The sequence below is a fragment of the Geotrypetes seraphini genome, chromosome 4 (assembly GCF_902459505.1).
Source record: "Geotrypetes seraphini chromosome 4, aGeoSer1.1, whole genome shotgun sequence".
Classification (NCBI taxonomy): Eukaryota; Metazoa; Chordata; class Amphibia; order Gymnophiona; family Dermophiidae; genus Geotrypetes; species Geotrypetes seraphini.
Genome location: NC_047087.1, coordinates 65052643 through 65064884, shown reverse-complemented (window position 1 = coordinate 65064884; position 12242 = coordinate 65052643). Strand labels below are relative to the sequence as shown.

Genomic DNA, 12242 nt, shown 5'->3' with positions numbered 1-12242 from the left:
GGGTTGTGTAGAACGAAGTGAGTTTGCAGGTAGGAAGGTGTTAGTCCCCAGACTTGTTTGAAACAGATACATGCAAATTTGAATAGTATTCGCGCTTCTATTGGTTACCAGCAGTGTTCCCGCTAAGCTGCGTTGGCGTGCGCTGGCGCACAAAATATTACATCGCAGCGCACAAGTTTCTCGTCACAGCGCACACACGCGTCGCAAAGGTAAGGGGAGGCTGGGGGAGGAATCGGACGTCGGGGTGGGGGTTTGGTTTCCGACCCTGGCGGTGGAGACATCTAACCTCGGCCTGCCCCGGAACTCTTACTGCAACAGTGACTTCCTGTTCCTGCCTAGACGGGCAGCTGCTGCAGTAAGAGTTCCGGGGCAGGCCGAGGTTAGACGTCTCCACTGATGGATACAGCGCCGCCGCTATAACATTTAAAATAATAGCGATCGGGGGGGGGGGGAAGGTGCGGGGAAGTCCGGAGCTGCAGGGCCGGCGTTAGAGGGAGTAAGAGTTGATGGTGCTGCAGGGTCCCGCGGGGGGAGGGAGGAAGAAAAAAGAGGAACCGAAGCATGGCAATTTTGGGGGAGCAGGTGTGGGGAAGTCCCGCGATGACTCGTCTGCTGGCTCTGCTCTGGAAGAAGTAAGTTACGTCGGAAGGGGTGGACCCGGCAGACACAATCATTGCGGGACTTTGCCGCAACTCCCTGTGTCTGCCGGGCCCACCCCCGCCAACGTAACTTACTTCTTCCAGAGCAGAGCCAGCAGACGAGTCATCGTGGGCCCTTCCAGCATGCAGCTGCTGAGTCCGCTCTAGAGCAAGTACGTCAGAGTGGGGTGGATTGGCAGCAGGCAGCTACAATCATCGCGGGACCTTGCTGCATGAAGGGAGAGAAAGGAGCAGGACTGCTGGAATGGAAGAGTGGTGGAGGGAAAGAAAGGGGGCAGGGTGGTATGGAAGGGTGGTGCTGATGGAATTGATGTACAGAGAAAGGAGAGAGACATAAGGGGGAAGGATATTGGAGGGAAAGAAAGGGGGAAGATGCTGATTGAAGAGGGGTGGATGGAGGGAGAAAGGGCAGACATTGGATGGTAGTGGGGAACCTATGCTGGATGGAAGTGCAGATGGGAGAGATAAGGGAGCAAATGCCAGAAGGAAATGGGAGGAGAGAAAGAGGGGAGCAGATGCTGGATGATAAGTGGACAGAGAGAGGAGAAGGTACTAGATGGAAGGGTTGGAGAAAGAGGGTATATGATGGAAGGAGGGGATAAATAAAAGGAGGACACATGATGGGGAGAAAAGGATTGAGTTAGGGAAACACTGGAGGGGTGAGGGAAAGAGGTGGCAAGCTTTAGGTAGACAGTAAAAAAGAACATTGATGAGAGAGTAGTAAGAACATAATCTAGACAGATGCAGAAAATAAATTGAAAAGGGAAATGAGGGAAAAAAGGGAAAGGGATTGCAGAGGAGAGGTGTGGGAGAGGGAAGGAGAGGAGAGAGATGCCAGACCAATGGGGGTGAAAGGAGAGATGGAAGGGGGAGGCATACAGTTTCTGGAAGGGGCATAGAAGGAGAGAAGATGCCATATAGGGGAAAAGAGACGGCAGACAGTGGATGGAAGGAAGAGAGTTACAAGAAGATGAGGAAAGCAGAAACCACAGAAGACAAAGGTAGAAAAAAATTTCTATTTATTTATTGCTTTAGGAGACATGTGTCACTGTTTCTGTGAAGCATTGTATGCAGAGTCCAGCTTCTTGCTGGTTCAATTTAACCTTTGTCTATGGGAGGGGTTAGTTTGTGATTACATATTCCATACTAGGCGAAGGTGTGTTCTGTGTGTTCGAAAGACATAGTTTTCTGTTAGGATTGACGGTGTAGGATTGATCTGTGTTGGTCTGGCTTGTTTAGTTTTACAATGGGTGTATTGATGTACTGTTCACTGCAATATGTAAGATGCTGCCTTTTCCTAGGTGACGTGTGACGTGTGGCTTGTTACTAAAAATCATGTTTTTCGTACAGATGGGGGGGGGGGGGTGCCAAAAAATGATGGGCCCCGGGTGTTACATATGCTAGGTACACCACTGCATTATGTAAAGATACCAGAAAGCTGGAGAAGCAAAAACTTTAAGTAAATTGTTATTCTTCTAAGTTTTGAGTATTTAACCCTCCCACAATCTCATGGGCACTCATTTCAAGTTTCAAGTTTATTGAGATTTTGATTTAAACGCAATATCAAATATTTTCAATGTGTATAACAAAAATAAATTTTGGGAAATAAATAAAACCATTTGAACAATAAACATACAAACATATCCATAGATGATTAAAAATACATAAGGAGTACAAGGATAAACTACATTTGTTTACAAATGCGTCCTCCGTGCCTGCTCATAAATTTGTGGAATATGTAACTTGTCGCTCATGCATATTTTTTTTTGCACACACCTCATCAATCCTTAGAGGGAACATTGGTTACCAGTGTAGTTTTTTGTAGTAGGGGCTGATGTGGTATTTTTTTCTCAGTCCGAAGATTAAGCGAACAGCGGTGTTTTGTACTAATCTCAATTTTTCTACTGTTTTTTTTGGGATACCCAGGTAGATGATGTTACAGTAGTCAAGGAGGGATAGGATCAGCGATTGCATCAGCAACCTATGGTCCTTAGCTTCCACAGCGTGTAAAAACATTTTTTCACCAGTAAGTTTGTGTGGTCAGCCATGGTTAGATGTTTATCTAGAGTGATACCCAGTATTTTTATGGTATTGGATATTGGGTAATCGTGGTTGTTGATTTTTAGCGATGTTCTCGTAATTTTGTCATTGGGGCTTGCCAAAAAGACTTTTGTTTTCGCTGTGTTTAATTTCAGTTTGAAGGTGGTGGTCCATTTTTCGATTTCTGTCATTGTGTTTGAGAGGATGTCGCCCGATACAACGGCAGGATAACTTCTTTCGTTCTGGTTGTAATACCTTTCTTGATAGTACCCAGCATTCTATTCGCCTTCTTAGAGGCTGCTGCGCACTGTGCCGACGGCTTCATTGTGTTGTCCACTATTACCCCCAAGTCCTTTTCTTGGGTACTTTCACCCATTACCAGCCCTCCCATTGTATAGCTGTACTTCGGGTTTCTGTTTCCTACATGCAAGACTTTACATTTCTCTACATTAAACTTCATCTGCCATCTCGTCGCTCACTCTTCTAGTTTGTTCAGGTCTCTTAGTAAATCTTCACAGTCCTCTTTAGTCCCAACTCCACTAAATAGTTTGGTGTCATCTGCAAATTTTATTACTTCGCACTTCGTCCCTGTTTCTAGATCATTTATAAATACATTGAACAGCAGTGGTCCGAGTACCAACCCCTGCGGAACACCACTCGTGACCCTCCACCAGTCCTAGTAGTGGCCCTTCACTCCCACCCTTTGCTTTCTACCCGCCAATCAATTTTTGATCCATCTATGTACGTCTCCTTCCACCCCATGGTTCTTCAGTTTCCGTAGTAGGCGTTCATGGGGTACCTTGTCAAAGACTTTTTGGAAATCTAAGTATATGATGTCCATGGGGGTCCCCTTTTTCCATCTGTTTGTTAATTCTTTCGAAGAAGTGCAATAAGTTCATTAGGCATGATCTTCCCTTGCAGAAGCCATGTTGGCTTGTTTTCATCAGTTTATTCCTTTCTAGATGCTCGTCGATGCTGTCTTTTATCAGCGCTTCTGCCATCTTCCCTGGAATCAAAGTCAAACTTACCGGTCTGTAGTTCCCCGGGGTCACCTCTCGATCCTTTTTTAAAGATGGGCGTAACATTAGCTATCTTTCAATCCTCTGGGATCACGCCTGTTTTCAGGGATATCAATCAATCAATCTCAGCAACCAAACAGTGTCCTTCTTTCCATTCAGTATTTCCCTTTCCATTTCTCATTTGTTGTAGTGGAGTCTCTCCTTTTCTTTTGTGCTCTGTTTTACCCTTCTTTTATGCCAAAGTTGCATTCTCTATAATGTGCTAGGTATTCTGTATATCTATCACTCAACAGACACTGTTCTGGCCTTCTAATAGATTCTAGCAATCAGAACTCACACCTCAGGAATAATTTGCCATTGGACAAGGAGTAGAAAACAAAACTAGGAATAAATTCCTGTTGCTATGGTTTTTCCAGTGGCTCTTTGACTGGCCTTCCATTGTTAACTTTTAACTTTTAAAATAAATCACTGTATCTCTAAACTTCAAACTTGCGCTATGTCTGTCCAGATGAAGCTAAATGCAGCTAAAATTAAACTTCTGTGGTTAGGCCCAAAATTGGATCATCTTCCTTCCACTATACTTTTGGATTCTGGAACCTCCCTACAAATTGAGTTCTCTTCTAAGATTTTGGGAATACTTTTTGATTCTTCTCTTACTTTTAAGGATCAAAAAAACTCTCTGGTTAAAAAATGTTTTTTCAGCTTACGAATGTTGAGGAAGGTCAGATCTTTTTCCCATTAACGTAATTTTTCTATTTTGGTCCAATCTATTATATTATCCCGGTTAGATTATTGTAACACCATTTATCTTGGCATCACTAAGAACTGCCTTCAAAGACTACAACTGATTAAGAATACTGCCACGAAGTTGATCTATGGAAAGAGCAAATTCGACCCTTTTGCTTTTCTCTCTCCATTGGCTCACGGTTTATTTTAGAATTCAGTTTAAATGTTTATGTATTGTTTTTAAGATTTTACATGGTATCTTTGCTCCTCTTGCTCCTCTGCTATGGAATATTTATAGATTTTCATATGCAAGAGGCAGTCATCGATTTAAACTTTTTCATCCTTCGAGGAAAGGAATTCAAGGAGTTAAGAATTTTAGCAGCTCTCTGGCGTTTAAATTTCCCCAATTATAGAATAAACTTCCCCTAATTTTGAGGTGTCCCAGTTCCTTCCAACTCTTCCGTAAACTTCTAAAAACTTTTTTTATTCGCTAATCATTTTGAAAACTAACTCTCTTGTATTTCAGTTTACTTTATTTTTTAAAAAATTTATTGTTAACCACGTCGAGCTTCCTTTGGCTGAAGACCTGGTATATAAGGTTAAGTTTTAGTTTAGTTTAGGTACTCCAGTAACTATAGTTCTCAGTAAACATTTTACTGGCTCCATTCCAGTTGCACAGTCACAAATTATGTCCATTACTACAGTTAGACAAGTGCTTGATGGCCCAGGCCTGCTCCCCCTCTAAGCCTTGGAGAAGTTTTCAGCTCGTCAGGTTTGGTGTATAACTTTGTTATGCCTTGATGGTATTCTTTTACTTATGTGAGGTATATCAAAGTGAATCATCTCTCTGTGCAGAGAATTCCTCACTAACAGTTTTGTGTCCTCAGTTTCAGGCACTTCTCAGCCATGTAGGCCCTCATGATCACAGCTTTGACTGCCACATTTAACATAGGTGCAAGAATTAACCTTGGCATGTTGTCCTTGTTGGGGGTAGGGGGGTAGGGGCCCATTCTGTGGGCTGTAACAGGAATAGGGTAATAAGAGGGTTACAGAGGGGGTCCAATGATGAGGAAACCCATATTGGACCATGTATCAGCACAGTAAGGCACATGATAAAGTTAGAGTGGCTTTTTACTCCTGGGCAAATTATAAATGGCTCTCTATGGCCCTTGAAAGGGAGAGCTAGGAACCAAGGATTGATAATTGGGGACATCACTACTTATGCATCCTCTCATACTCTCCATTCTTCTTAAGCATCAATGCTTAAGCTGATAAAATTGAATATCAACACTATTTTGTTTATTCTAAGGTATGCACTAACCATGCTCATCAGCCCCCTTAACTTAATTGCATAGCAAATTATATGATTATATTTCCTGGATCTCTTAAAGTTTAAAAAACTCAGTGTCTCGCAAACTTTTTCAAGCTGGGGCACACAAACCTAGTGCCCCCGGCTCGATACACCCAGAAGTGCGTCGACGTCAGTGCATGCGCACAGGCCCTTCAACTGGGCCTTGAGCTGCGCTGGAGAAAAGGGCCGGCAGAGAGAAGAGGTGCCATTGTCAGGAGATTGCTTACAGGATGTGCCTCTCTTTGTGAGAGGCATATCCTGTAGACAGTCATCTGGTGCCGGCACCTCTGCTCTTCCCGAGTGTACCGTGGCACACCTGAAATCTCAGGAGGCACACTGGTGTATATAAGGCACACAGTTTGCGATACACTGCCTTAACTGGTTAACATTTGAAGTTAACCAAATATATTGACTGAATAATGAGTCTGACATTTCCATTTTACCTACCTGAACTTGCTATTCAAAAGGACATCATCATTGAAGTCACAATGCTTGAAGAACGTTACTGCATCCTGATCTGCATGTGTCAAAATAGCATCATACGCTCCAACAAAAGATGGATCCTTAAGCAACTAGAAACAACATGTGCGATTGTGCTACTCAATGCAAAGGTTTATATAACACTAGAGTACATATCAGGCTATAAAATATATCACTCATATTGGCAGAGAGAATAGCATAATTTAATTCAGGAGTTCACAATCCAGTCCTTGGGACACACCAAGATAATTAGGTTTTCAAGATATCCATAATGAATATGCATGGGATAAATTTGCAACCTCATATGGATAACATGAGGAAGGACCTAGCGAAGCTTGAGGACTGATCCAAAATTTGGCAGGTAAGATTTAATGCTACGAAATGCAAGCCCATCCATTTGGGCTGCAAAAACTCAAGGGAGCGGAACAGTTTAGGGGGTAAAGAACTTTTGGTACCCAGATGCTGACTTATGCAAGTGTTCTATAATGGAATCTTGGACATCTAGGAACCTAATGTGGTGGCCAGTTAGAGAATTGCCTCCATAGTGTATGCATTTCCATATATGTATACAGCATTTAGATAGGCCCTTCTGAAAGGGCATGTGATGTACCCACCTCTACCATGTAATGTCCAGCACCACTATGTTGGTAACGCTTCCTAGTAGACAATAGTAAGAGACGGACTACAACTTCCTTTGATTTTCTGTAGAAAGCAAAAAGAATAAATTGGGAAGGTAATTTTGTAACATCCAATCTTGTTTGATTTGATTTATTGATTTGATATGCCACTTAATACATTAAGCTTTAAAGTGGTTTACAATGAAAAAAACAACATACAAAAAACATATTACTACTACTTATATTTTATAGCTTATCATAAAATATAAATATCTATTTAACTCTTGATACACTTAACCTTTGACATGGTGCGAGCTCATCTGGAGTATGAAAAATATTTCTCACACAAAGAAACAGTCACACATTCTAGACATACATATATACCATACAGTATACAAGAAAGGTTGATAAGGAGGATAAAAGTTCAGTGGTAAATAGATTCTTGCCACTAGATGATAAGATTACTCTAATATTTTAAGAACTTCCAAAAGAGAGTTTTAAATGCTATCAATGGAGCCACAAAAGGAACTTGAGGAAAATTTTTAAAGCATAATGTCTTTTGCCTCAGAACATTGTCCACATTTTCTATTTTGCAGTTAAGCAGAATATTTTCTTTAATCTATACAGCTTGGTTTATCATTAAACTTCTTAGTCTCTTCTTCTGACTGTTCAACTTGCTCAGCTATTTTCAAGATGCTGCCACTAGGGCTGGAGTGAATGGAATTTGTTTCTGCCCCCATCACCCCCACTAGACCACCAGGGAGGTAAGGTAGGCCGGGGAAAGGATCTGTTCAGTAGAGGGGAAAATCTGTCATAGGTACTTCTACTTCACAGTACCAGGCAGTGGAATCTATACCTCCAAGCTGAAGGTGGCATGAGCTTGAGGGTGGGGAGGATTCTCTTTCTGCCATCCCTGCTCTTGGAAATTAAGGTACTTGATGGAACAGCAAATCGGTCCATTAGGCCTGTCACTAAAATGGCAGTTGGCATAGCAGGGTAAGTGAATGACCTACCTTTCTTTTTTGGCATAAGCACGATAATTTACTAAGAATAGATTTGAAGGAAAAAATGAAATGGCATGAGAGAAACTGATCAAAGCTTCTTCCCAGCCACCATCTCGCCACTCTTTTGAGATTCCTACATCTTACTATACCCAACAAATTCATCAGAACACTTTGCTAGAACAAACTCGTACCTAGCTGTCAGACACACCATATTCTGCCAAAAATGAAAATGTATTAGGTCTACCTGTTTCCAGTTCTAATGCTGTATTGTTAGCATTAGAATGCCAGGAAGAGGGGATAAGAATACAGTTCACTGCTCCCTTAGCCCACAGATATAGAGCACATACAGTGGGAACATTTTGTGGATAACATCTAGGGTTAGGGCCCTGGTTACTCTGCAAACAGCAGGCAACAAGAAAGAAATTAAAGGCAGGGACAATGTGTCTTTGTATGTGAATTGTCAGATAGTGTCTCACCAACTTCATAAGAACTGAAGGCTGTACAAATAGCGGTAGGCAGATCTTCTACTCATGTACAGTTCCATTCACTTAAACATTACAGAAAGAGAGACACAGCAGAGTAAGGCTAGTTTTCTGGTTGTCTCATACAGGAAAAACAGAAGAGAAAAAGAGTACAATCAAGTCCCCTGTTCCCTTAGAACCAGAAAATTTTGATACAGGACAACCACCTACAAAACCTCAGAGAGGAGAGAGACAATCACCAGCACATTTGAGAGGCACACTTTTAAACATACCAGAAGCTCTAAAGTCAATGTCCCTCTTTTCCTGGGATCACTATTCCCACAGCCAGATAAAGGAACAGAAGCTGGAAAAGCAAAGCCCTCTGCTCTGCCAGCAAAGGGAAGCACACACAAAGATTTGCCACCCAAGAAGCAGGGGACAGGAAGAGAACTAGTTAATGCAGCTTGTGGTAGGAACGCTCAGCTGGTCATGTGACAACTGACAAAGATGCCCTGCCATAAGATGCAGACGTGTGGCCCAAAAGAAAAACAATAGTCACAATAATAAACAGTGTCTCCCACGGCCACTGTTGTGGAATACACTGAGGCTTTAGTGCTAGCAGGTTCACAGTCCTTGCAAAATCAACAATCACACTTTTTCCAAGGTGAACAAACGTCAGACTAATAATGTCTCACAGTTCTTTTCTTTAAGTCAGGTGGCCAAAACAAAAACAAAATTATATCCACACAAAATGAGTTCCACTTTTTGTAATCCACCAAGTTCTGGATAGAGCTGCTTGAATAGTCCCAGCTCCCACATTATGGGCTCAGGTAACAGAAGAAAAAAAATCAAACAAACAAACTTTTCTTCCACACTTTCACATTGCTCCTTTAGGCTCTAGTTTTCCCCTGCTGGTAATGAGCCTCAATCACCAGGCAGCCTGTGTAGGAAGAGTTATTTCCTCAGCTAGAAATCTCCCTCCCAAACTCTAATGCTCTAGCCATGCAAACAGTACAGCTGCATTCCCAAAAGTTCACCAGACTTTGATGGAAACAGTTTAATGTCCATGAATAATGTTTAAACACACAAAACTCACCACAGTTTTTTGGCCAGGCAGCATGCCCAAACAGTTAAATTTCCAGCCTTTAGTGCTATACCCAGTTGGCTCAAGAAAAACACACAGCCATCCTTCCAGCGTGCAAACACAAAACAAAACCAACGTGCAGCTCAGAATAATGTCCAACAGAAAAAGAAGAAACTAATCTAACCTGCCATTTGGCTGTTAGCACATGTCCATGCTTTCCTCAGCACTGAGGTCTTAGCAAGAGGAATTCTCCCACTCCATTTCTGTGTCTTGCCGGTTGCTTTCCTCCTGGACTTCCTCCTTAGTGGGGAACTCCTCAGACATTTCCCAGTCACTCACATTGTGCTGGTCATTCTCCCAGCTCGGTCGGCTGAGCTCACGTGGCTGGCTTCTAATCTAATCTAGTCTTCAATTTATATACCGGGTCATCTCCCAACGGAGCTCGACTCGGTTCACATGTAATTAAGACTAGAATACATAATAAAGAGAGCATAGAGAAAAAAAAAAAGCTTGATTACTGTCAGTTCTTTGATACTATAGTTAAGCCATTTAAGTTTTGTGTAAACAACAGAGTTTTCAGGGTTTTACGAAATTGTTGTAGCTGACCTATCAGTCTAATGAAGTCAGGAAGTCCATTCTACATCTCTACCAGTTTGAAGGCAAAAGATTGACTAAGCTTTCCTATAGATTTAATATCCTTAAAAGAAGGGAAAGATAGTTTATATCTCTGTGTATTCCTCAAATGGCAAGATCTGAAGGGGTTCCAATATAAGGGAACTAAAGGATCAAATATTCCATAGAGAAGCTTAAAGATAATACAAGCACATTTAAATTGAATCCTGAAGTGGACTGGAAGGCAGTGAAGCTTTCTCAACAAAGGAGAAACATGATCGTTCTTTCGCTTCCCGAATATAAGCTTAGCTGCTGTATTTTGTATCAGCTGAAGTCGTTTTAGACAGCCCTGCTTAATGCCTATATAGACTGAATTACAATAATCTAGCTAGGCAAGCACTGTAGATTGTACCAATACTGAAAAATGTTCTTGATGGAACAGTGATCTAATTTTCCTCAACATACGACTAAAAAACCACTTTTTTTGTCAGAATTTATCTGTTCATGAAATGAAAGTGATGAATCAATACTCTAGAGCACAGTTCTTCAACCGCTGTTCCGCGGACCAATGCCGTTCCGCAGAAAATTCCTGCCGGTCCGCACAGGACCGGCGAGATCAACTTCTTCAATTTCCTGCCGGTCCGCGCAGGACCAGCAAGATCGAGGAGCTGTCACTTGCGCAGGGCCAGAGAGATAATAGGGAGCCTCACACTGTGCTTTCTCCCCTCCCAGCGGCTATCCTTACAAACGCAGTGATTCAAAAAGGAAGCCTTGGAGCTTTTGCTGAGTCGGGCCGCCTCTGATGATGCAACTTCCGCTTTCCTCAGAGGCGGTGCGACCCAACAAAGGACCCGGGGCTGCCTTACTGAATCGCAGCACTGGCAAGTAAGGAGAGTTGCTGGGAGGGGAGAAAGCTGCTGGGCATGGTGAAAAAAAAAAGGGACAGCTGCTACTGGACCTGGATAGGGAGAAGGAGAGATGCTGCTGGGAAGTGGGAGGGAAAGGAGTCTGGGAAGCTGCTGGGTAAGGGGGAAAAAGGGACAGCTGCTACTGGACCTGGAGAGGGAGAAGGAGAGATACTGCTGGGAGGGGAGGAGGGAAAGGAGTCTGGGAAGCTGCTGGGCAAGGGGAAAAAGGGACAGCTGCTACTGGACCTGGATAGGGAGAAGGAGAGATGCTGCTGGGAGGGGAGGAGGGAAAGGAGTCTGGGAAGCTGCTGGGCATGGTGAAAAAAAGGGACAGCTGCTACTGGACCTGGAGAGGGAGAAGGAGAGATGCTGCTGGGAGGGGAGGAGGGAAAGGAGTCTGGGAAGCTGCTGGGCAAGGGAAAAAAAGGGACAGCTGCTACTGGAGAGGGAGAAGGAGTGATGCTGCTGGGAGGGGATGAGGGAAAGGAGTCTGGGAAGCTGCTGGGCAAGGGAAAAAAAGGGACAGCTGCTACTGGACCTGGAGGGAAGCTTGAGGGCAAGGGAAAAAAAAGGGACAGCTGCTACTGGAGAGGGAGAAGGAGAGATGCTGCTGGGAGGGGAGTAAGGGAAGAGAGTTACTGCTGGACAGGAGGAGGAGGGAAGGGAGAATGAAAAAAGGAAGGAAACAGCTGGCAGAGAGATTAGAGGAGGGGAAGGGGAGACACAGGCATGAGAAAGTAGAGAGATTGATGATAGGAAGGGGTCAGCAGAAAAATAAGCAGAGAGGGACAACGATGATAGATCTGGTGTAGGAGAGATATAAATGAAGAGAGCAGTGAAGCTGGAATGAATCATGTAAAAGGAGAGAGGGGGTACAAGCTGGATGGAAAGGGGAGAGGGGCATAGAAAGAAGACAGATACCATATGGAAGGAGGAACATAAGAACATAAGCAGTGCCTCCGCCGGGTCAGACCATAGGTCCATCCTGCCTAGCAGTCCACTCCCGTGGCGGCCCAAACAGGTCACGACCTGTCTGAATCACCAGAAGGGGCTCCCTTGCCACCTTGGTTTCTCATTGAAGTCCTATCTTCCCATCGAAGTCCTAACCCTCCGGTCTTGCACATGCACGACCTGATTGGGTTTCTATACTTATTACCTGGTTAGCTTTCTATACTTGTGTTACATCCCAGCACCTCTCTCAGTATCCCACGATCCCTTTATCCCTCAGAAATCCGTCCAATCCCTGTTTGAATCCCTGTACCGTACTCTGCCTGATCACTT

General features: G+C 43.4%; 1 protein-coding gene across 1 annotated transcript in view; it reads right to left on the bottom strand.

Annotated features, from left to right (window-relative positions):
* Positions 1 to 12242, bottom strand: part of LOC117359684 — a 210815-nt gene that overhangs the window by 67683 nt on the left and 130890 nt on the right. Inside the window, exons 6-7 of the mRNA XM_033942900.1 lie at positions 6890 to 6977; positions 6243 to 6367 (exon numbers count right to left, since the gene is read on the bottom strand). Coding sequence (XP_033798791.1) covers positions 6243 to 6367; positions 6890 to 6977 — 213 coding nt within the window. The remainder of the gene's footprint in view (positions 1 to 6242; positions 6368 to 6889; positions 6978 to 12242) is intronic.